We start from the raw sequence: 24,811 nt of genomic DNA on the forward strand, positions 1-24,811 counted from the left end.
ATGAAAGGAGAATTTTAAAATTCCATTGCTGCATCTAGCAATTTTTGTATTGCTATATTTATGCTATTGTCATAAACCACTCTGAGCACTGGCAGCAGTGCCCAGCCAGACATCAGGGGCCCCTGGCACAGTTCACATGGGGGCCCCTGCTGCTGCTGCTGCTGCTGCTTCGCCCCACAACCCCCTGTTCTCTACAGTAGCAAGGCTACCACCCTGCTCTTCTTCCCCTGCTGTCCCCCCATCCTCTTGCTCTCTCTCTGTCCCATCTCTTATAAAGCACACCACCCCAGCACATTTCATTGCCCTGGTGGCTATTCTGCCTCCTCATCACCTGGTCTCTGGGGAAAGCCCACCAAGGGCTCTTCTTCAGAGCCAAGCCTGCTGAGGGAGAAGGCCAGGAGAAGGCCTGTGCCATCACTGTGGTTTGCCAGGGCAGCTAGGATTGACTGATATTTTAAAAAGCTTTTTCAAAATATTCCACATTAAAAAAATACTTTCTAGCCCCTGTGGGAAACTGTGGCAGTGGTGCAGGCATTTGCCTGGCTAGCTTGCCCTGGATGCCTGAGCAAGATGGTCCTGGGCCTTTTTCAGAGGCCAGGAATGCAGTGGAGTGTTTGAGGGCCAAGGTGGATAGGAGCCAAGTTTGGCAGTATAGACAACCCTATACGCCTGGCATCACAAAAAAAAGAATACTAGACACCACACATATTTTCTGCAAATTGCTTTGGCTTCCTAGAATCATAGAATCCTAAAGTTGGAAGAGACCACAAGGGCCATCCAGTCCAACCCCCTGCCAAGCAGGAAACACCATCAAAGCATTCATATAGAGGAGAGAGAAAGGTTGTTTTCTGCTGCTCCAGAGAAGCGGACACGGGGCAATGGATTCAAACTACAAGAAAGAAGATTTCACCTAAACATTAGGAAGAACTTCCTGACAGTAAGAGCTGTTTGGCAGTGGAATTTGCTGCCAAGGAGTGTGGTAGAGTCTCCTTCTTTGGAGGTCTTTAAGCGGAGGCTTGACAGCCATCTGCCAGGAATGCTTTGATGGTGTTTCCTGCTTGGCAGGGGGTTGGACTGGATGGCCCTTGTGGTCTCTTCCAACTCTATGATTCTATGATTCATTCCTGACAGATGGCTGTCAAGCCTCTGTTTAGGTGAAATCTTCTTTCTTGTAATGTTTAGGTGAAATCTTCTTTCTTGTAGTTTGAATCCATTGCCCCGTGTCCGCTTCTCTGGAGCAGCAGAAAGCAACCTTTCTCCCTCCTCTATATGACATCCTTTTATATATTTGAACATGGCTATCAGATCACCCCTTAACCTTCTCTTCTCCAGGCTAAACATACCCAGCTCCCTAAGCCGTTCCTCATAAGGCATCGTTTCCAGGCCTTTGACCATTTTGGTTGCCCTCCTCTGGACACGTTCCAGCTTGTCAGTATCCTTCTTGAACTGTGGTGCCCAGAACTGGACACAGTATTCCAGGTGAGGTCTGACCAGAGCGGAATACAGTGGTACTATTACTTCCCTTGATCTTGTACTACCTTGTTACTTATTCTGGGCAGTTTTCCCCCTGCTGAATCATCTGCTCCATATTCTTCAGGTTGGGCATTGTTCTCTTTTTGGAGAAGACTGAGGCAAAGAAGGCATTGAGGGGTTCTGCCCTTTCTCTGTCTCCTTTTCGCATTTCACCATCTTCTCCTCTAAGTGACCCCACTGTTTCCTTGTTCTTCCTTTTGCTACGGACATACCCATAAAAGCCCTTTTTATTGCTTTTAACCTCTCTAGCAAGCCTGAGTTCTTTCTGTGCTTTAGCTTTTCTGACTTTGTCTCTACACGTGCTGGCTATTTGTTTGAATTCTTCTCTCGTGATTTCCCCCCTTTTCCATTTTTTGTAAATCAGTTAAAAGTTCTTTAGATAGCCACCCTGGCTTCTTTAGACACCTTCCATGTTTTCGCCTCATTGGTACTGCTCGAAGTTGTGCTTTTAATATCTCCCTTTTAACAAACTCCCATCCATCACGAACTCCCTTCCCTTTTAGTTTTACTGACCATGGGATCACACCCAGCATTTCCCTAAATTTTCTGAAGTCGGCTTTCTTAAAGTCTAGAATTTGAGTCTTAGTATGCTTGGTTGCTCCTTTCTGCTGTATAATAAACTCCAGAAGAGCATGATCACTCCCACCTAATGATCCTGCCACTTCTACCCCACTTACCAAGTCATCACTATTGGTTAAGACCAGATCTAAAATGGCTGATCCTCTTGTTGCTTCTCCCACTTTCTGGACAATGAAATTGTCTGCAAGGCCAGTGAGGAATCTGTTCGACCTTGTGCTCTTGGCTGAGTTTGACATCCAACAAATATCAGGATAGTTGAAATCCCCCAGTACTACTATCTCACTTCCTTTTGAATGCTTGGTCATCTGTCCCAGGAAAGCATCATCTGTGTCCTCAGTTTGGCTTGGGGATCTGTAGTAAACTCCCACAATGAGATCACTGTTATTTTTCTCCCCCTTAATTTTGACCCAGATACTCTCAGTTTGGCTTTGAAGTTTTAAATCCTGGATCTCTTCACAGGTATACACATCCCTGACATATAACGCCACTCCTCCTCCTTTCCTGTTTGGTCTATTTCTCTGAAATAGATTGTATCCCTCTATTACTACATTCCAATCATGAGATTCATCCCACCAGGTTTCAGTGATGCCTATTATGTCGTATTTAGTTTGGTGTACCAAGAGCTCAAGTTCATCTTGTTTATTTCCCATGCTCTGTGCATTAGTATACAGACACTGAAGACCATTGATCATTCCCCCATGTCTCTTATTTAAGGATTTTTTCTTCGCACCACTAGGTCTGCGTGCTGTTAGCTCCATTTGGTCCTTGACATTTGGATGATCATCTTCAGCACTTGATAGACTCCTACCTTCAGGACCACTGTCTCCCTCCCCCACATGTCAGTTTAAAGCCCTCCTAATGAGGTTTTTGAGATTGTTGGCGAAAACATTCCTCCCAACCTTTGTGAGGCGCAGCCCATCACTTGCTAGAAATCCATCTTCAAGAAACTTCAGACTGTGATCTAAGAATCCAAACCGTTCCTCGTGGAATTGGCTTCATTTTGTTGGGAAGCACTGTGTTAAATGCATCCACGAACTTATTAGCAGGCTTAATGTGACAGTTATGTGAGCTTTTTTTGGGGGGTGGTGTCAGTTGTGGGAATAGTTTGTTTCTTGCCTTCAGAAACAGCTCCCAGAGTCAGCCTTGGAAGTTCAGCTACTGCAGAAGCCTGCCTGGTCTGCACCCCTCGGGCCCAAGGACCTCATTGCAGAAGTGAGGCCAGAGGAGCCCTTCTCCCATTGCCATTGAAGACTACAGGAGACAGCTGGACCCCCCCCCCCTTCCAGTTGGGGGAATGACACCAACTAACAATTAGGATGTTGCTGCTAGACATCTGAAGGCAGCCCTGTATAGGGAAGCTTTTAAAGGAATAATGTTTTTATGTGTGTTCTCGAAGCGACTAGCATGAGTTTGGCCAAACTGCGGGAGGCAGTAAAAGATAGGCGTGCCTGGCGTGCTCTGGTCCATGGAGTCACAAAGAGTCAGACACGACTGAACAACTGAACAACAACAATTAATGTTGGGAGCTGCCCAGAATGGCTGCGGCAACCCAGTCAGATGGGTGGGGTAAAAAATATATATTATTATTTCAGGTTTCAGGTTATTTCTTGCTGAAGCAACATCTGAGATCTGTGCAGGTAAGGCACGGCCCAAACCATGCCTTGCCTCACCACAGAATAGGAAAATGAAACAGCTGTGACCCGAAATGCTTCAGTCATAGTGAAACTTTGGAAACTTGCACTCCCCCCCCCTCAGAATGGGTGATGTTAGCATTGCACCCTTCCTCTGTTCCTTGAATCACAGTATTATTCTTATCATTGTCCTTCCATGGCCCAATTAACTCGAGAGGATTGGTCCCAGTCCGGAGTCCCTGTAGATGAGGGCTGCCTCACCCTTGAACCCAGACCACGGCCACCCCATGAACTGGTGCCCAGATGTTAACTTGCAACTTGCAACTGTTCTGGTTCTCATGAGCTCCATCTGGCCCTAAATGGAAGGGAGTAGCTTATACATGCCATAAGCAGACTGCAATTAGATGTAATTGAAAATAATACTGTCATTCAGGCTGTGTTTGAAATAACTGAACCTAGTCCTGGAACTAGGACTCAGTATCACCCATATTTATCTTTATTGTGAGGTATTAAAATTAACTGTTGTTGTTATTTAGTCATTTAGTCGTGTCTGATTCTTTGTGAACGCATGGACCAGAGCACAGAATCATGTTGGTAGCTTCGAGAACATTGTCCAACCATCTCGTCCTCTGTCTCCCCCTTCTCCTTGTGCCCTCCATCTTTCCCAACATCAGGGTCTTTTCCAGGGAGTCTTCTCTTCTCATGAGGTGGACAAAGTATTAGAGCCTCAGCTTCAAGAGCTATCCTTCCAGTGAGCACTCAGGGCTGATTTCCTTCAGAATGGAGAGGTTTGACTCTCAAGAGTCTCCTCCAGCACCATAATTCAAAAGCATCAATTCTTTGGCAATCAGCCTTCTTTATGGTCCAGCTCTCACTTCCATACATCACTAGTGGGAAAACCATAGCTTTAACTATATGGACCTTTGTCAGCAAGGTGATGTCTCTGCTTTTTAAGATGCTGTCTAGGTTTGTCATTGCTTTTCTCCAGTACAGCAAAACTTCTTGGACACGGCTTCTGTCTGGTTCTGTTTTGGGGTTCAGGAGTAAGCTGTGCCCACTCTGCTGAAATCTCTTTGCTGCCATGCAAACCCTGCCATGACTCTCCTGGTAAAATCTCCTTGCATTGACCCCAAGAGCCCAATATACTTTTTAATGTGCTGCTGCAGCAGCATTTCCAAGTGCAGGACTGCGAGGTTGTTTGAAGCCAGAACTAATTTTAGTCTCATATTCTGGAATTTATTTATGTATTTCAAAATAACATTTTCCAGAGTATAATGCACTCTAATTATAGCCTGCAGTAGCACATAGCTCCTTATGCTACACTCCTCAGGTAATGCATCTGAAGGAATTAACTCATTATGCTAACTGGGATAAAGCTAGAGGAGATTATAGAGCATGTCTTGAAAGAAATAGAAAAAGCAATGCAGTTGAGAAGTGAAGTGCCTATCTGCTCCCCACATAAAAATCTGCTTTGGATTTGGATTTTAATTATGATAAAATATGAGGTATAATACAGGTTTCTTGTTAAAGCTCTTTATTCAGATTTGAAAGCCATGTGGGAAAAAATTCCCTTTGATGTCAGCTTCTTTGAAGTGTATTTTTTTAGAAAATATTTTTGTTATTTGCAGACACACATACAGTTGTGGTGACCACTCTACTACATTTCTCTGCTTATCTGTCTCTAGAGGTCTGTTTACCCCCTTTTAGGGGTGCGGCTGGTTTGCGGGACGGACAGTGCCCCCCTCCCAATGATGTAGGGCTGTGTGTCAGGTCTGATCCCTACCAGAGCGTGAGCTTAGGCTTGCGCTCCTGGCTTGAAATCCTGCTCCACGCAGCCTGCCGAATTGGCCAATGTCAGGCTGGCACAAAGGTCCGGGCTCTTGGGGGGGGGGGTAGAGGAAACAATCAGGCTTCCCTCAGGTCTGCTCCCAGGGGATTTAAAGCAGCCCACACCAACCTTCGACACCCAGCTCTTCTTTGTTGGATCAACCCACCCACCCACTCCTGTAATTTTGCATTTACCTTGTTGTGGCTGCGGTGGTCACCATATTTTCGGGGCCAGATAGGAATTTGCTTATCAAGGCGAATTGGCTATGAGCTGGAGGTTTTGCTTACCTCAGAGCAATTGTCACAACCTTGGTGGTTTAGGCATTGGGTAACCTTAGCCTTGGTTGGAGGGGAGGTTGTACTCTCACTTTCCCCTCCAGAAATAGGGTATCCTGTTAAAGGGATCCGTGGTGGAGTTGTTTCTGTCCATTTGCCCAGATGGGGGGGCTTGGACCTCAGTACTCCTAGAGGTGGCATTCCCCCTATCTGATTTAAGTCATAGGAATCTCTGCTACCAGGTTCACTCTGATGTCCTTTCCAGTAAGACCAGAAATTAAAATGCTCACCCAATGCGTGTGCCAAGCCACTTCATCCACAGTCAGTTAAGTTGCAGCCTGATACATTCTTGGTGGCGGCGTCGAGGGAGGGATGACACCATAAAAAATACACAATATAAAAACACAGATCCCAGACTCTCAAAGTGGCTTGGGGGGGGGGGAGTGGTGTGAGAAGGATTCCATGCACCCTTTGATCTCAGCCTCCTCACACAACCCCAGCGTCCAAGCCATTTGGTGACACTGGGATCAGCTTGGGGCTGGTGTGTGGTGTTCCTTCAGTGGCAGGGGCTGGGCTGGGCTGGCACATGGTGGGCTCCTTTTGCCCCCTGCACCCTGGGTGCAGTTAAAGCACACTCTTCCATTGCCCACATGAAGTCACTGGAATCTCCAGTAAAAAGGGCCTGGGGTAGCAAGGGCTGCGGAAACTCCTGGGAACCTGACAAAGTACCATCAGTCGAGGAAGACAAGAGTGAACTGGATGGAGCAGTGATCTGACCCAGCAGCAAGACAGATCTACTGCAAAATAATACTGTGAAAGTAAACTGGATTTTAGTCAGAATGGTGATTGATAGTGATATGTGAGAGTGTCTGAATTATAATATATCTCTTTTGTCCCCTTCTTTTCCCTTACAGCTTGTGGCCAATGCTATCCTTTTTGTCAGTGTAAATTTGTATGGGGTCTTTGTGAGGATTTTGACAGAGAGGGCGCAAAGAAAGGCTTTCCTTCAGGCCAGGAACTGCATAGAGGACAGGCTGAAGCTGGAGGATGAAAATGAAAAACAGGTCAGTTGAAATGTGTTTTTGTTTCCCCCCCCCCTTGTCTTTCTTTGGCATCACATTGGCATATATTCTGTAGGACAAGAGTCTGATCTGTAAGGAAAAGCATCTAATTGCGAAGTGTATTTTCATTTGCAGAGTGCAGTTGCCCCACTCTTTATTTGTTATCAACAATGAAAACACAGCAGGCAGCACTGCTTCCATATTTAGCATAAGCTCCAGATAAAGCAGAGAAATGGGAGAATCTTCTGTTGGCCTCGATTAAGATAACACTTAACCCAAAATGCAAATTATATTTTAATTTGTAAATTGGATTTCAGAGTCATGCTTCTTCTTGCCTTCTCTTTACTAGCATTGATATATATATATATATATATATAGAGAGAGAGAGAGAGAGAGAGAGAGAGAGAGGAGAATACTTTCAGGGACCAAACTACACTGGTGTACTGAAACTAATTTAAATCCAGTAAGCAGTCTTCTCAGCGGATGCTATTATGAATGAACAGTCTTGAAGCCAGTTAATTTGCAACTAGATTGTTCTGGTAAAGCTGCAGATGGATTATCTGTTAGTGGACCTGTTAATGGTCCATTTACTCCTTAGCCACTTGCAGCTTGAAATTTAGGCAAAGACTCTTGAGTTCCACACCACGTGGAGAGAGGTGTGTTGTGAGGGGTATTATAGGAAAATCCCTGGGCTCACTTGGGTTTGGAAAGACATCAGCCAAGAATATAGGAGCAAAACAGCAGCCAGTAGGCTGATCTTTATTCAATAGACTGTTGCAACAGGACTTCCACCCACCACATGGAAGAAGCAGGAAGAAACCCCGAACAAAGGATGGCTCCTTCTTTTATAAGTACCCCCCTTTTACCCACAACACCCTTAGTGAAACATCATGCATATATCACAAATACATCATAGTTACCGGTATGTCACAATCTGGAAGGGGTTTCCAGCAGAAACCTGAGCAACAGGTTTGCCCCCATCTTTTCCTTGACCTCCACCTCGCGCCCATTGAGTAAAACAAAAGGTATGTACATGTTCCTGTTCTCCCGGTCAAGTTAAGTGCACTCTTTTGTTCTGACTGAGTCCCCAATCTATTTTGGCTGGGTTCACCATTGTCTTTGAGATGGCCAGTTGCCTGACACTCTGGGGCCAGGATGCCAGCAGTTAACACCTAGGAAAGGAGCGGCTTCAGGGATTATGGCTGCCCCTGCCCACATCCCAGGCTTCCCCCTTCATAGCCGTTTCCTTCCTGAACAGAACAAAGTTGGAACAGTGAAAATCCTATACTGGAGCAATTTTATATGACACTGTAAAGTTTTCCCATTGAGCCATTACATAGATACTGTCAGGGAATTGTCCCCGACGCAGCGCAAGGTGGTGGAAGGGCTCTCCAGATGCTACAGAGAGCCCCAGTCCTACCTTGCCAGCAGCTCCTCCTCTGGTAGCGAAAAGAGCGGCGAGACATCCAGCGAGGAGGGGGAGAGTTCACAGGGGAAAGGGAGTAGAGGGTCTGGGGATGCAAGAGAGACCCAGCACTCCCAAAGTCCTGAGGGCGATACAGAGGGATGCAATTTCTGTCGCCCCAAAGACGTCGTGGGGTGAAAAGAAAGGATGAAAGGTGGGGTTTTCGTATACCGAAACTCTTTTGTTGGGTCCATGAGAGACAGAAAACTGTGATCATATGTAACTAGATTCTGCAAAGTGGTGACAAACAGGACTTCCCTTTGTGACTGTGATTGCACCGCAACTTCCCCCCTGGCCCTCAATCAATCAAGGGTACCATCTCAATAGCTACATGCAGTAAGGTTTTGTCAGTGATTATAGGATTACTAACTTTGTGATGCTGTGAACCCTTGTGTATTTTTTGCCCTAGTCAAGTGCCAGTCTAACAGATACTAAGCAGAATTAAAATTCTCTCAGAAACAGAAACACAAGAAACACAAGAAATGTGAAGGTTACACAAACTAATAGATTCGAAAACAGGGGTCTCAAGCCCCTACACACAACATCCAAGTAGGGGTCTGTTCTCAGATATCCCTAGTGACAGCTCCCTTGTGCCACCTGTGAAATGGCCAAACTATTTAGCAGTTCACCCCACTCAAAATCTAAGACATAATTCAGTGGTTCAATGCTGGTAGCTAATATTGAGGGAGAGAAAGATGTAAGGGAATGCACTCGTCTTCTTCTTTGGCAATCACTCATAGCCAAGTAAGATTGTCTCTTCCATGAACACAGTCTTAACGGTGTATCTGTAGGTAACTGTGGAGGCCAATTCTGGATCCACACATCCTTCCATAGGTTTCTGGGCGGGAGTTGATCACATTGAGGATTTGCCAAACTGCCTTCCTCAGCTCATTTCTCCCTTTCTTCATGAGTTTGTGCTTCTTCAAAGTCTTGGGTAAAGGCTGTTCTCCAATTGGAGCACTCGCAGGCTGTCAGGGAAGAGCCAGAATGCGCTGCTTCATCAGTAGCAGGGGAGGGTTCTGAGCAGGAAGAGTCAGAAGAGGAAGAAAAGGAAATGATGCATGAAGCAGAACAGGGGGCGGAGAGTAGTCAAGTGGAGCAGGGGGTCAGAGATGGTGAAGAGCCCTATAACCCACCAGAGCCGGGAGAAGGAAGTTTAGACTCAGAAAGGGGGGGGAGCATTCACATCAGCACAGGCAAGGAGGGTTATACTACATTTTTAAAGATTTGCCTTGAGAGAGTTTTAAACCTCTTTTCTCATCCACCAGTATTTCACTCTCCATTCTTAAGTTTGGAATAGAGTAGTTGCTTTGGAAGATGATAATCAGGCCACATGACCAGTCCAACAAAGTTGAATAGTCATTGCTTCAACACTAGCGATCTTTGCTTCTTCCAGTACACTGGCATTAGTTCGCTTGTCTTCCAAAGTAATGTGTTAATTTTTTGGGTGACACTGTTGATGGAATCTTTCAAGGAGTTGGAGATGGCGCTTATAAGTGGTCCATGTTTCACAAGCGTACAGTAAAGTTGGTAGTATGATAGCTAGGTAAACAAGCACACATGGATATTGAACACAGTTACAGAATTGTGCCCACTGGCTACAGTTCTGTACAAAGCTCAAGGAGACATAACTATTCAGGATAGCAAACCCAGCCTGCCAGCTAAGTGCATTTGTCAGGCCTGTCCATGCATGTCCATGCAACAATCTGATTGCTGTGACAGCAGCTGAGTGAGTCGGAGACCAGATGGTGTGCCACCATGCCTAGGATTCAGCTTTTATTATTCCATGGGAAGGGCAATTTTTCTGACATTTCCTGAAACCTGTTCAGACATTATTCAACCAGCAGATCATCCTAAGGGAGAGATTGTGATTGCCTTTGTCCCTATTCTTCTCCTCCCGTGGAAAAAGGTGAATATATTTATTTTAAACATGTTATCTCACATTCCTCTGGAGAATGTCTGCTTACCCAGACACAGAGTGGGCCGCTGTTGCGACCCTTCAAGCTGGGCCCCCCTTGGAAGCAACATCAGGGCTAGGCGGCTAGCTGTGGGAAATTCCCAGGCTGGCTGCTGGAGATTGGCAGGCTTTCCCGCCATTGGTTTATTTGAATCCTGGCCAATCCGGGTGAGTCAAGGGCTGTGAGGGGTATACACACAATGCCAAAGCCAATTCCAACCTACACCTGGAACTATAAAGTTGTGCCAATTATAAATCCCATAATGTTGTATTGTCCAGTTTGTTCCTCTTCTTGGCCCAGACCTCACTCCTGGGGTGGGGGTGGGGTGCCACTGTGAGGGAGTCTTTAATAAAATTCTCTTTCAAGATGTCACCCTTTCTGTTTCATGATGAATGAAGTGGATAGTGAAGCAAGAGCACAACCTGCTCTTCCTCCCTCTTCAGGACAATTTTGAGGATGGGGGATTCATATCAGAACAAGATACTAGAGTATGTTAAAACACTTCTGCATTCAAATGCTACCGTATTTTTTGCTCCATAAGACACGTTTTTCCTCCTACAAAGTAAGGGGAAATATCTGTGCATCTTACGCAGCGAATGGTGGTACCTGGAGCTGAATTGCCCAGGGGCCAAAAGAGGATCATGCTTTTTATTTTACAAAGAGAAAGGGGGGTGTTGAAAGGACCCCGCTCAGCAGCTGATCAGCAAGAGATCGGGAGAGAGATAAGAGTCCACGGCTCCCTTTCAGCCCCACCCTCTTGCCCAAGCCTCCATTGTTGAATGTGCTGCAGAGGGAGGTTGTTTGTTTCCCCAGCGACATGTGACTGGCTGATTAGATTATCTGTCTGGAAACTGTAGAAAAGGCTCCCTTTCCTTTAGAAGCTGCAGAAATGTGAGTTGAACCCCATAAAAACGGGGCTTTTCCTCTTTGCTTTTCCCCCTTTGCAAAAAAGCTGCAAAACCTTTAGCTGATCCTAAAAAAACAGGGTTTTTCCCTTTGCAAAAAAGCTGCAAAACTTTTAGTTGATCCTCAAAAAACCAGGGCTTTTCCCTTTGCAAAAAAGCTGCAAAACTTTTAGCTGATCCTCAAAAAAACAGGGCTTTTAGAGGAGGAAAACTAGAAAAATATTTTTTTTTCTTGTTTCCTCCTCCAAAGATAAGAAATACTGAATTAATTAAAGGTATAAAGTTGGAGAAATTTTCACTACCCGAAGGAGTCCCAAAGCGGCTAACATTCTCCTTTCCCTTCCTCCCCCACAACAAACACTCTGTAAGGTGAGTGGGGCTGAGAGACTTCAAAGAAGTGTGACTAGCCCAAGGTCACCCAGCAGCTGCATGTGGAAGAGCAGAGACACGAACCCGGTTACCCAGATTACGAGTCTACCGCTCTTAACCACTACACCACACTGAGAGCTTCAGTCTGCTCCAAATGTCCATTTTTCGTTTAACCTCCTTCCATGTAAGTTCCATAGTTGTCTTTGAATAGGTTTATGTTATTTGGGGTTAGCCAGATACCTAAGTACTTTACTTTTTGTCATCATTATTCCTGATTCCTTTTGTAGCTGTTCTAATTGTTCTCCTCTCAGGTTTTTTGTCATCATTTTTGTCTTGTTCTTATTAATTTTCAGTCCTGCCACGTTTCCATATTCCATATTCCACATTCCTCTATAATTTTCAGTGCTAATGATGTCTGAGGGTCTTGCAAAGTTAACACTATATCGTCCGCAAAGGCCTTAATCTTGTATTCTTTTGTGCCCAACTTTATACCTTTAATTAATTCAGTATTTGTCCAAAATAGAAAACGATTCCTCCGGTGGTAGCGGACCACCCAGTCGGAGAGGCTAGACTCCATTATTGCGTCACAATAGAGTGGATACAATAGAGCGGATACAATCAATTTTTGTTTTCCTGCTTGGACTTTAAACTGTTGCAACTGCCGATACTCTTAAATTTTAAGGTTAAAGATACTTATTCTCTGCTTGTCTTGAAAGAACTGTGAGATAAAAGAGTGAAAGAAAAGAGTGGTGACTGTTTAAAAACAAGAAGTTCTTGCTTGGCAGGAGGTTGGACTGGATGGCCCTTGTGGTCTCTTCCAACTATATGATTCTATGATTCTATGTTAGGAAAGAGCTCCAGGCTGCGGACTTAGATTGGGCTGTTGGTTGCTGACTGCTGCCAGCTGCTGGTTGTTATAAAAGGGATACCATAATGAATGAAGGGATGCCTGCGTAGCCTCGTGCTTGCTCACCAGTGTCACCGTGGCTCTAAATGCGCCCAAGAGCAGCGCAGGAAGGTGGGTCGGGCACAACCAAGTATGATGGTGGGGAGGCGGAGCCAGTACAGAGGCGACCACCAGGTTTGGTTGCGGTGACAGATGGGCTTGAGTAGCACGCTGCAGGCTTTGGACAGAGTGGCAGTTGCCTGGTGTAAGCCCTACTCTGCTCCACCACCACCCATCCCACACCCCGGCGCAGCCCCGTGAGTGAAAATGGTGCCCTAGCAGTGCTGAGACTATGTCGGGAGCGGCCCAGAGCCTCCTGCAGTGCTGGGGTGCCAGTTTCAGGAAAGGCACTGACTTTGATTTTGTGCCCCCCTCTTGCCTGTGCCCCTGGTGGCGGCCCACTTCGCCACCCCCTAGCTATGGCCCTGGTCAGCACCAACTTCATCTCAGAGGATTGAACATTCCCGAAATGGGATGCCGCTGCCGTCAGGACTCTTTCCTGTACTGCTGCTGTGTAGCAGATCCCACTGGCTGCCTCAAGTATAAACGCCTCAGCTAAACTGCACAGGGAATGTGGCTTACGTTTTCAAATTGGATGGAAGTGGCTGCTCACCTCTTTCTTGGTTTGGCTGCGGTTGTGGCCCCTCACCCTCAGCCACTATCTCCGGCAGCCAGAATACACGTGTTGGGCCGGCCATTTGGGAAGTTCAAATTGGGCCAATCAGAGACCCCACTGATGGGCTGTGCCTTGCTGGCTGACCAGGTATTGGATGCTATCATGCTCGGTCCAGCAGCGATACAGAGAAGCCAGTTGCACATGCCTCTTGCACGCAGTCAGCATAAGATCAAACCCTCCTTCCCTCCCTTATCATTAATCAAAGCTACATGCTAGGTCAATTCTTTATCATGAAATTTAAACCTATTTTGCTTTTCTGGTTTCTGCTTTATCCTTGCTTTATTCCGTAGGCGTTCTGCTTGGCTACGTCAGTAGATCGGAGTCTTTGGGATGGCCATAATTCTTGGCATGACCCTGAAAAAGTTCCAGCCCTCCAATAGGAGGCTGAAACAGATATATACCCAATGCCTGAGCCAAAATTCCACCTGCATCAATAAAGTTTTGGCCATCTTTAATCAAGATTGTTGTCTGCTTGAGTTTACTTTATCACACCTTACTTTAGTCGCTGCCTAGGGGAGGGTGGCACTGTGACTAGGATAGCAACCGGTTTGACTGAGGAGGCCGCAGCAGCGTTTCTCAAGAAACTACAGGATGGATTCAGAACCATAGAATTGTAGAGTTGTCCCCTGTTGGGATTGAACCTGCAGCCATGGCATAATCAGCACCATGCTGTAGCTAACAGATATGGGTTGTGGCTGGCAGCAGGACAACTTGGGGTTAGGAAGACCACCACCATGCTGAGTACTGAGGAGGGAAGCGGGAATGGTGTTAGCGAAAAGCAGCTTCCCCTTTCCACTCTGCTCTCCCAGTCTTTGATCTTGTAGAAAACTTTACATTAATGCTTGTGGGCACTGAAGTAAATTGTGACATTTATGTGCAGTTGCTTTGTTACTGCTGTGCAATGGGTGTATGTGTGCATGCTTTTATTTGTTTTTACAAGTGATTTTCAGTAAATGTCCTCAAGCTATCATTTAACACTGGCAGAGCTAGGGATGTTTTTATCAGCCTCAAGGGGGGAGGGGTGTGTGCCCACATGTACTTTAAATAACTAGTGAAAAGTTTTATCTTTTTTATTCCTTAACTTGGCCTTTACACTTGTGGAAACTCAGGAGGTCACTCAGGGTGGGATAATTAAGTTCCCATCAACACATTAGTACAGGGGCTGCAGTTTATACTGGAAACTGCAAAGTTAGACTCCTCAAGTATCCCTTCAGAAGAAACACATTCATCATTTTGAATGTAAGGTTTTTGGATATTAGTTACTCAGTCTGCATTAAGATCATAAAAGATTCTTATGTGTGTTCTGTTCAATAACTGCAGAATAAAAGAATCTGGAGTTTTTAGCTATAAAGCTTACATGCAACATAAGATGGGTCAGGACATTTGCTCATCTAGGGCAGGATCCTGTTCTCACAGTGGCTGAGCCTATGGGAAACCTGCAGGCTAGACATGAGCACGAAAGTACTTTGCCCACGTGTGATTCCCAGCAATGGATATGCAGAGGTATCTGTTAGCAGCAGAGAAAACATAGCCATCATGTCCAGTAGACATTAAAAGCCATTATTAAAAGCTAGTTATTTATTTATTTATTTATTATACAAGGTGTGACCAGAAAGTTCGGTGAATGGTCACAGAAATCGGACAGCAAGCAATATTCAAACCTTACAGACCTTCAAAATAGGCCCCTCTGATACAATGCACCGTTGACAGTGTTCATAGAACTGTTGGAAACTGCTGGAGAAGTCCTCTTTTCGTACTGCTTTCAGTTTCCTCATCACAGCAGCTTGGACATGTGAAATGATGGAAAAATCTGTGCCCTTTCAGTGCAGATTTCAGTTTTGGATAAAGAAAGAAATCTGGTGGAGCCAGATTGGGAGAATATGAAGGGTGGGACAACTCAGTAACCTCAGTAACAATTTCATGCGGAATATGCAATTCTTCCCGCCATCATTGGGACAGACAAACGCTGATCTCGCATCAATAACTCACGAACTCTGCTGACATTTGCCACCGTTCTGCTCGTTGATGGTCTGCCAGACCAAGGGTCTGTCAGTGTTTTCAAAAAATAAAAAGGTTCTGACCTCCTTTGCCTCCCTTGCCTGGTCCTCAGACCCTAGTCGGCACAAAAGAGTCCTTGAGAAAGAGCACTTTGCAGAATGCTGCTTTTATTACAAAAACTTCTCCAACCACGACCAACAGCTTTACACACAGGACCGTCTTAAGCATAACCGGCACCCTGGTGCAAGATCCCTCCGGCGCTGCCCTCCCTTTCCCTGCCCAGTGGCCGAGAGGGCAGCATGGTGCTTGCATCTGCCCACTGCCTCTCCCTCAAGCTGCTGCCCTACAGCTGAGCGGGAGGCGACGGGCAGACTCCCTGCAGGCTCCGCACCACTCGGTAAAGCAATGCGGGCCTGCAGGGCGCCGGAGCAGAACACGGCTCAGGCACCAGGATTCTGGTGCACCCTGGCCTGCCCTACCCCGAGGGTGCCACACCCCGGCCCCCATGCACAGGGAGCTCAAGCGGCTAGCTGCACCACTGGGGGCAGTGGGCTCTGGTGATGCGGAGGATGAGGCCCCTCAGGAACCACTCCTGCCACAGGCGGTGGATGAGGGGATTCCCACGGCCAAGGGAGAGGAGGCAGTGGTGGAGGCCTGTCCTCAGCCACTGTCTCACAGTCTAGGAGTGGCTCCGCGTCCACTGCAGCCCGTGCTGCCATGCGACGGCTTCCCCGCGACGGCACCCGCAGCCTGAGAAGAGGCGGGTGAGGGCGGTGCTGCTGGCAGGGCTGGCCAGGTGCGGCAGCCAGCCGGAGAGCAGCACACAGTGGCCAGCTGTGCTCCGCCTCCGCCTGCTGGGCCAAACTGCTGCGCAGCGCTGCCGTCCAGGGAGCACTGGTTGCTTTGCTGACAGGAGGCTCGCCGCTGGCTTCCCTGCGACAGTACCTGCAGCCTGAGAAAAGGCGGGCGAGGGCGGTGCTGCCGGCAGGGCTGGAGGGCAGCTCTTGGCATGGCGGAGGCTCCCTCCAGGCTGTGGCGCTCTGGTGCCTCACGCCAGTAGCCTCTATGGCTAAGACGCCTCTGTTTACACATCAAATGCAACGAGCTTTCTACCATCCAACCAACCAACCCAACCACTACAAACACCCAAACAGATTATCCTATATATACACAAGCATATTTGGGTGAAAGCTTGCATGAATCATGCAGGCTTTGCTGATTCACTGTAGGCCACTGACTCGTGCTGACTCAGTTCCTTTTGTATTAAAGAAACAGCGGCTAATTTTTAAGCCATGACAGGTCATCTTCAATGGTTTGCCACCCTTCACAGAAATGCTTAAACCACTCTTACACTGTGTTTCGAGTTACAGCTTCATCTTCGTACACAATTGTGAACATTTTGTGGGCTTCTGATGCTGATTGTATGTTCAAATATTTCTTACTGTCCGATTTCTGTGACCATTCACCGAACTTTCCAGTCACACAGTACATATGTCCACAAAGTACATAATCAAAATAAAAACAACAACAATAACCCAATAGCCCCTCCCCACATACAAACACATTTTAAAAGGGCATAGGATGTCAATCAAATCAACCAAAGGCCTGGTTAAAGAGAAATGCTTTTGTCTAGCGCCTAAAGGTGCATAATGAAAATGCTAGGTGAATCCCTCTAGGGAGAGCATTACACAGACGGGAGCCACTACAGAGAAGGCCCGTTCTCATGTTGCTAACCTCTGGACCTCTCGTGGTGGAGGCACACAAAGAAGGGCCTCGGAAGTTGATCTTAGCGTTCAGGTAGGTTTGTATGGAAAGAGGCAGTCCTTGAGGTATTGCAGTCCTAAGCCTTTTAAGGCTTTATAGGTCAAAACCAGCACTTTGAATTGAGCCTGGAAGCTAATTGCCAGCCAGTGGAGTCAGACCAGAATTGGTGAAATATGCTCAAATTGTCTTGCTCCGGTGAGCAACCTGGCCACTGAATTCTGCACTAGCTGAAGTTTCTGAACCATCTTCAGAGGCAGTGCTAGGTATAACAGATTGCAGAATCTAACCTTGAGGTTATCAGAGCATAGATGACAGCCTTGCCTTGCAGGAATTTGTCAAATCCTCTTGGAAAGCCACCCAAGGCGGTGGTAATCACTGCCTCCTGCAGAGTGAGTTGCATAGTTTAACTATGTAGTACATAGAAAATTAATTTCTTTTATCGGTCCTGAATCTTCCAACATTTAGCTTCACTGGATGTCCATGAGTTCTAGTGTGAGAGGGAGAAAAACTGTTCTCAGTCCATTTTCTCCATGCCAGGCATATTTTTATAAACCTCTATCAGGTCAACTCTTTTTCTCTAACCCTAACTGTAATTGTAACCAATGCCCTAACCCTTACCCAATCCTTGTTCTTCTATAAGCTTTGTCCATTTATCTTTAACAAAACTTTCTACCAGTTTCCCTCTGGCAGATGTCGTGTTAACCAGCCTGTAATTTTCAGGACCCCTTTAAAAAATGGGCGTCAAATTGACTGCTTTCCAATTCTCAAGTATGCGGGCTGATCTGAGGGAGAAGTTAGATATTAAATTTATCTTTTTCTTTATTATTGAGATTTTTTTTGTTTTCTTTCATTGAAAGAAAAGAGGGGAAGAGTGGTGTGCTGGGACCTAGACACTTTATCAGCAGGAGCTTCTTGCTCTCCTGACCTCCCTTTGCCCCGTTGCTCTCAAGTGACATGGCTAGTTTGTTCCTCTTAGCTACTGGTGAGCTTAGCAGAGATCACATTCATTTTAGCCCCTTGGACTGGACACTGGGGAGTGGAGAATGGGAGCTGATGAAGGGCTCATCCACACTTCAGATTTCCCATCCTCTTCCCCAGGGAAACCAGCTGTTTATTGTGGAATCAATGCAAACATCGATGGGGTTTTCTCAGGGTAGTCATTTTCTTCAATATAGTGTGAAAGAGAAGGTTTTCTGGGTGAAAGCAATTGGGCAAAGGCAGAACCACTTGGATTGGGACATGTGGAAGTGGGGGCAAGTCCTAAATGGGAGAGGGCAATGAATGGCTGGTGAGTCCACTGGCCATGGATTTCTTGGGATTTTGTGGCTGCCCTCCTTCTTCCTGAGAGCCCTGTTTTAAAACTGTTACTAATGCTGCTAAAAAGAGGCTAACTAGCTTTTACTTTGTTTCTATTTTTCTTACTAGCTACAACACACTTTTAAATGTTCCAGTTATCACTTCGTTTTAGGGTGGCACCTTGCTCTCTAGTGTTGATAGACCAGACTAGATTTTAGCTGGTTTTAATCTTCACTCACAGCTGGAATTTTCATCTGAGTCTTTTTTTCATCTACAATATCAGGGTTTTTTTTCCATCTACAAGATCAGTTTCAGACAGAGGTGTTGTCTAACATGTTGCCCTGACAATGCAATGTTTGTTGCTGTTAGGTGTTTCATAGCAGAGAAGACAGTGTTAATGTTCAGCTGATTTAAGGGCGAGCAAATAAATTTGTGGGAGATCCATCTCATTGTTTAGTAACCTGCCTTGGTAAGGTAAAGGTAAAGGGACCCTTGACCATTAGGTCCAGTCGCGGACGACTCTGGGGTTGCGGTGCTCATCTCACCCTATAGGCCGAGGGAGCCAGCGTACAGCTTCCGGGTCATGTGGCCAGCATGACTAAGCCGCTTCTGGTGAACCAGAGCAGCGCACGGAAACGTCGTTTACCTTCCTGCCGGAGCGGGACCTATTTATCTACTTGCACTTTGACGTGCTTTTGAACTGCTAAGTTGGCAGAATAATTCTCAAGCAGCAGACACAAGGAAAGGAAATGATCCCATGTGTTCTTTCACATTCAGATGTTACAGGTACTACAATAAGCTATTATTCATAGTATTATGATGGCAATAGTAATTAGGGGAAAATGCATGCTCTTGAAACTCTCTGTTCCATTACTGCAGACTGCTTTGTGCTGTGCAGAGGAAGTCAGGGATTGCGGCTGTAGCTCAGAGGTCCCACATTTGGTTGTGGGTGCAAAGAACCACCAGGGCAAAGGATGCCTCTGATTGTAGGATTTACTGGCTGTATGATGCTGTGTGTAGTTCATAAATGTCAGAAACGTGGAGAATGTTGACATTTACAGGAAGCTCAGTGAGAAATAACAGAAATGCTTTTGGTGGGCATTTATACTCATGGTATGATAAACATCTTTTACCAACAGAAATGGGGATGGCTTTGAGGAAATTACAGAAAACAGATGGCTTTGAGATTTTTTAAAAGAAATTTTCAGAATTTTATCACATTTCCATTTGGATATCTTCTTAACAATTACTAATGAATGCCAATATTCACTAATTTTTTGGTACTTGATTATTAATATTTTTAAAAGAATTTTATTTATAAGGAAATAAAATGACAAAAGAAAAAGAAAAAAGGTGTGAAAAGAAAAGTGCAGAAAGTACAGTGTAATACAGTTAGTATAATCCAGAGGTTTTCAACCTGTGTGCTTCAGCACCCTGGGGGGGGGGGGTGTGGCTCTCCTCTTTCTCTCCCCATCCTTCCTGGATATCTGCATTCCGGTCATGTCCCAGATTCCTTCTCTCTCTCCTTCCCATCCACTCTCCATTTCTGGAAAGGAGTTGCCTTGACTGTGATGGAGCAGCCAGTGCAAACTGGAAAGTTTGCCTTATTGACTGTGGCAGGGAAGGGTGGAGGCTGAGGTTTCTCCAGAGAGAGAACGAGAGCGGGGGGGGGGAGCGAGAGGGCTGCTCTGGTGCATGCCTTCTGCTCACAAGGAAATAGCAACAGCCCATGCCAGCCCCTGGATGGCTAAAGCTGAGCATGGGGGGGGTGAGGGGGGGCTGTCAGTGGGAAAAGGTTTTCATCCCTGCTCTGGAAAAAGGGGTTGTTTCCATCCCTTCTCCTTCCAAGCAAAACCTAACTGTGTGTGTGTGTGTGTGTGTGTGTGTGTGTGTGTGTGATCACAATGGTACCCGACTGTTCTACAGGGAGCTCAAGATGCTGTTCGGCCCCCTGGTAGGGCTGATCATTATTCTTTTACTTCAGTTTTTCTAGCTCTTCAAAATTGAGCCACCAGTCTCTTTGCTAGATTGCAAAGCAATTCAAAAGAATATCCAGCACTTTCTCCTAGAACTTAGTAAGTATAGAACACTCTAAAAACATATGTTTCAAATAGGCATTGTCCTTATTACATCTCCAACAAAGAGCTACTTTAGCTACTCCTAAAGTAAAGATATGGAACATATTCAGTAATAATATTTGTGGATAAGAATCTATCATATGTATTTAAACCTAAGTTCAGTAAATATTACCCATGTATATAGTGTATTTCCAAATCAACAAATAAGTCTGAAATAAAAATGGTAAAATAATAAAAATAAGAAACAAAACTATATATTAAATTAATGCAAAATAATTATATATGAAAAAATGGAAAAGTTAAAACAAGGTTGATAAAAAAGAAGGAAATAGAAAGTAAGAGAAAGAAAAGAAAATAGTTTTCAAAAGGAAAAATAAAAACTTAATTACGTATAGCTAAACAATAAAAAGAGAACAAAACTAAATAAGTGATGGAATAAATAGAAATGAAAAATAAATATATGACTTCCAGAATGTGTTGGCGTTGCTCACAAAATCCCCTCTTCGCTGTCAAAATTTTGAGAGTAATTCCAAGCCTTAAGGATAAGTTCCCTAGCTGGCAATAATTTAGGTACAATATTGTTCAGTCCTTGAAAATACTTAAACAAAGCTTGTTCTGGAATTCTTCCCAGACTGTCTTGGTAATGGCAGAGCGCTTCAGAGTTTTCCTATTTTCTTTGCTTTCTTTTCTCTTTTCTGTCTCTGGATGTATTTACTATAATGGTGGAGACTTGTTTGCGATGCAAAGCGGAAAGAGAGAAGGGGGCTGCTGCAAGACATTTTCAATGTTTTCGGGTTCTGCAGGGGATGTTTAACCTATTGTAGATTTGATTGTACTATATTCAGAAATGCTTCTGTATTTTCAGAAATCTCAAACTTATGAGCTTGGTCCTGATATTTTTATGCAAAATTTTGTTGGGAACAGTGTGAAATTTTCCAGTTGTCTGGCTTTGGGGAATTTTTTCCCCTTGCAATGAAACTTCTTTGGTGAAATCTGAGAAAATGATACCTTGCTGTCCTCCCATAAAAAGGCAAAGAAAGAGACATTTGACGGAAAATACTTAGGATCTTGTCTCTTACATTGGTTCACAGAAATTGAGCAATCACAATGTTGGAACAAGTCGCAGTTTTCCATTTTGTTACCAGTATAATCTTGACTTGGTTATTTCTCATATATACTGTGTATATGTGTGTGTGTGTGTGTATTTTCCATATAGAAAGTTACATTTGTTACACAACAATTATATTCCTATTTAACCAAACTAGTGACTTCCCACTCTCCCAACATCAATATTTATAACCCAAATTAAGTACAATCGCGTTTTAAGGTTCCATCTTATCTAATTTCATTCTCTCTAACATGTTTCTTAATATTTTCTGTTATTTTCTTACACTTCAAACCCCACTGTGGTATTCTACAGAAATGTACCTGTGTTGCTGATACATGTAGTAATCTAGTATATAAGACTTTATATATACTTTATATATACTTTTCAGAACTTCGATGATCAATATATGATAAAGAATATATTATTGACTTGGGGATTATTGTGCGCCGCTAACGTGTTGCATATATTATACTAAAATCTCTTGTAAGGCACTAGGATTTATATCAGTTCCAGCCTCCCCCACCATCTTTTTTTTGGCTCAGCCATTGTTTGCGCAGTTGGGTTTGAAGTATCTCCCCCCTGTATCTTACTTAACTCTGGTATTCATAGTGCTCATAATTAATCCTCTTCAAGATTAAGGGTAGTGTGGAATAGCAAAGAAAATATTTACCCAATTAGTGAAAGTCTTTGTTCACACAGTCTGGTAACTTAGCTGTCCTGAAAATGCTTAGCAGACAGGAGAGGGGAGTCAATGCTCATGGCGCCATGTCCAGGCCAGAAGGGTTAATTTTCTGTTACTTATCGCAACATGTATCAGTGAAAGACAGCAACATGCCATCGGTAAAAATGAGTATTTGGCACTTTGTCTTTGGAGCTTTTGGATACTTTTGTTGTTGTTCAGTTGTTCAGTCGTGTCGGACTCTTCGTGACCCCATGGACCAGAGCACGCCAGGCACCCCTATCTTCCACTGCCTCCCACAGTTTGGCCAAACTCATGTTAGTAGCTTCGAGAACACTGTCCAACCATCTCATCCTCTGTCGTCCCCTTCTCCTTGTGCCCTCCATCTTTCACAACATCAGGGTCTTTTCTAGGGAGTCTTCTCTTCTCATGAGGTGGCCAAAGTATTGGAGCCTCAACTTCAGGATCTGTCCTTCCAGTGAGCACTCAGGGCTGATTTCTTTAAGGATGGATATGTTTGATCTTTTTGCAGTCCATGGGACTCTCAAGAGTCTCCTCCAGCACCATAATTCAAAAGCATCAATTCTTCGGCGATCAGCCTTCTTTATGGTCGAGCTCTCACTTCCATACATTACTACTGGGGAAACCATAGCTTTAACAATACGGACCTTTGTCAGCAAGGTGATGTCTCTGCTTTTTAAGATGCTGTCTAGGTTTGTCATCGCTTTCCTCCCAAGAAGCAGGCGTCTTCTAATTTCGTGACTGCTGTCACCATCTGCAGTGATCATGGAGCCCAAGAAAGTGAAATCTCTCACTGCCTCCATTTCTTCCCCTTCTATTTGCCAGGAGGTGATGGGACCAGTGGCCATGATCTTAGTTTCTTTGATGTTGAGCTTCAGACCATATTTTGCACTCTCCTCTTTCACCCTCATTAAAAGGTTCTTTAATTCCTCCTCACTTTCTGCCATCAAGGTTGTGTCATCAGCATATCTGAGGTTGTTGATATTTCTTCTGGCAATCTTAATTCCGGTTGGGGATTCATCCAGTCCAGCCTTTCGCATGATGAATTCTGCATATAAGTTAAATAAGCAGGGAGACAATATACTGTGTATCAGATTTCATACATCAGTTATGTCATATATACAGTATGTGTAAACAAGTCTACACAAGGAGAAGTACATTATGTAGGGCTGGCGGGAGGGAAAATAACATTTTTAATTTCAAGGTCACAACCTCATATTCCTAAGAGACAGTATCAAACCAGATGCTAGAGCAACCTTTCTCAACCTTGGGTCCACAGGTGTTTGACTACAACTTCCATAATTCCTGACCACTGATCCTGCTAGCTAGGAAGGATAGGAGTAGCAGTCCAAAAACATTTTGGAGCCCAGGGTTGAGAAAAGCTGCTCTAGAGTTTGAACATGCAGATTTCTGGAGAGGAGATGGCAGCTGCTGTGCTTCTTCCCCCAGTTCTGCTGCTGCTGTGCTCTCTGGGGCTGAGTTGTGGTTTGGTTTGGTTTGGTTTGGTTTGGTTTGGTTTGGTTTGACTTAGCATGTCACCTGATTCCAGGTTTGTGGTTGGTCTGCTCCAAACAAACTATGAGCTATAAACAAAGAACAAGGCATGGTTACGGCTTATGGTGTGTCTAAACCATGCCCCCAAGTTCAGATGATGGACTAATGCCAAACCTAAGCTACAGTGGTGCCCCGCTAGACGAAAATAATTCGTTCTGTGAAAATTTTCGTCTAGCAGGTTTTTCGTCTTGCGGAGCGGCAATGACAGCCGCGCTCCGCAAAACGGAAAAAAAAAAGACGAAAATTTTTCGTCTTGCGAGGCAGCCCCATAGACTTTTTCGTCTTGCGGGGCAGCCTTCCGCTAGACGAATGCCTTCGTCTAGCGAGTTTTTCGTCTTGCGAGGCATTCGTCTAGCGGGGTACCACTGTACCTGGCTTAGACTTAGGTAGCAAGGCAGCAGGACCAAGGGAGGAACACAGCAGTAACAATCTCCTCTCCAGGGCTGTTTGTAATTGTGTCTATACCCTGAAAAATCACTAAAACTTCTTATTAAAAAAAGCAATCTTCTCTCCAGGAAACTGGGGGTTCACACTAAGCTAGATCTTTAGATGGAAATGAGAAATATTAAATGCCTCGGTGTCATGACCAACATTTTAGATGCTTGAGGTTTCTCTTAATTGAGATTCCTTGCTTGATTTTATGTGTCGATGTTATCCTGCATACAAATTTGATCAGATGAACTATTCCAGCTTAATACCAGTTGTGACAACTATGCTTTTGTTTTTGTTTAACTTTTAGGAGCGACTTCTAATGAGTCTTTTGCCCAGGAATGTTGCCATGGAAATGAAGGAAGATTTCCTGAAGCCACCTGAAAGGATTTTCCATAAAATTTACATTCAGAGACATGACAATGTTAGGTAGGACTGATGCAAGCTTGCAAAATGTAAAGTCTTACAGACACCTCACATGCACATATCGTGAAGGGTCGTCTTACCTGATTCTTCTGGGACTGTTGCAGTGCAGAGGATGGAGTGGTGGCTCTGCTTTTGATTCTTTGTAGGGGAGAGGAGTGAAGGCAAAGGCACAAACTGAGGTGCTGCAGCCTAGGTCTGAATCAGTAAAAAAAAATTCTAATTATTATTAGGG

At 44.8% G+C, this 24,811-nt stretch overlaps 1 protein-coding gene across 5 annotated transcripts in view; it reads left to right on the forward strand.

Annotated features, from left to right (window-relative positions):
• Nucleotides 1-24,811, forward strand: part of ADCY1 (adenylate cyclase 1) — a 185,276-nt gene that overhangs the window by 67,853 nt on the left and 92,612 nt on the right. For all 5 annotated transcript variants that reach the window (XR_004427643.1, XR_004427644.1, XR_004427645.1 and 2 more), the window contains exons 2-3: nucleotides 6,761-6,910; nucleotides 24,464-24,582. Coding sequence is in view for 2 of the 5 variants with exons in the window: in XM_033165091.1 (XP_033020982.1) it covers nucleotides 6,761-6,910; nucleotides 24,464-24,582 (269 nt within the window). In the remaining 3 variants the exon portion in view is untranslated. The remainder of the gene's footprint in view (nucleotides 1-6,760; nucleotides 6,911-24,463; nucleotides 24,583-24,811) is intronic.

Source organism: Lacerta agilis, chromosome 12 (assembly GCF_009819535.1).
Source record: "Lacerta agilis isolate rLacAgi1 chromosome 12, rLacAgi1.pri, whole genome shotgun sequence".
NCBI lineage: Eukaryota > Metazoa > Chordata > Lepidosauria > Squamata > Lacertidae > Lacerta > Lacerta agilis.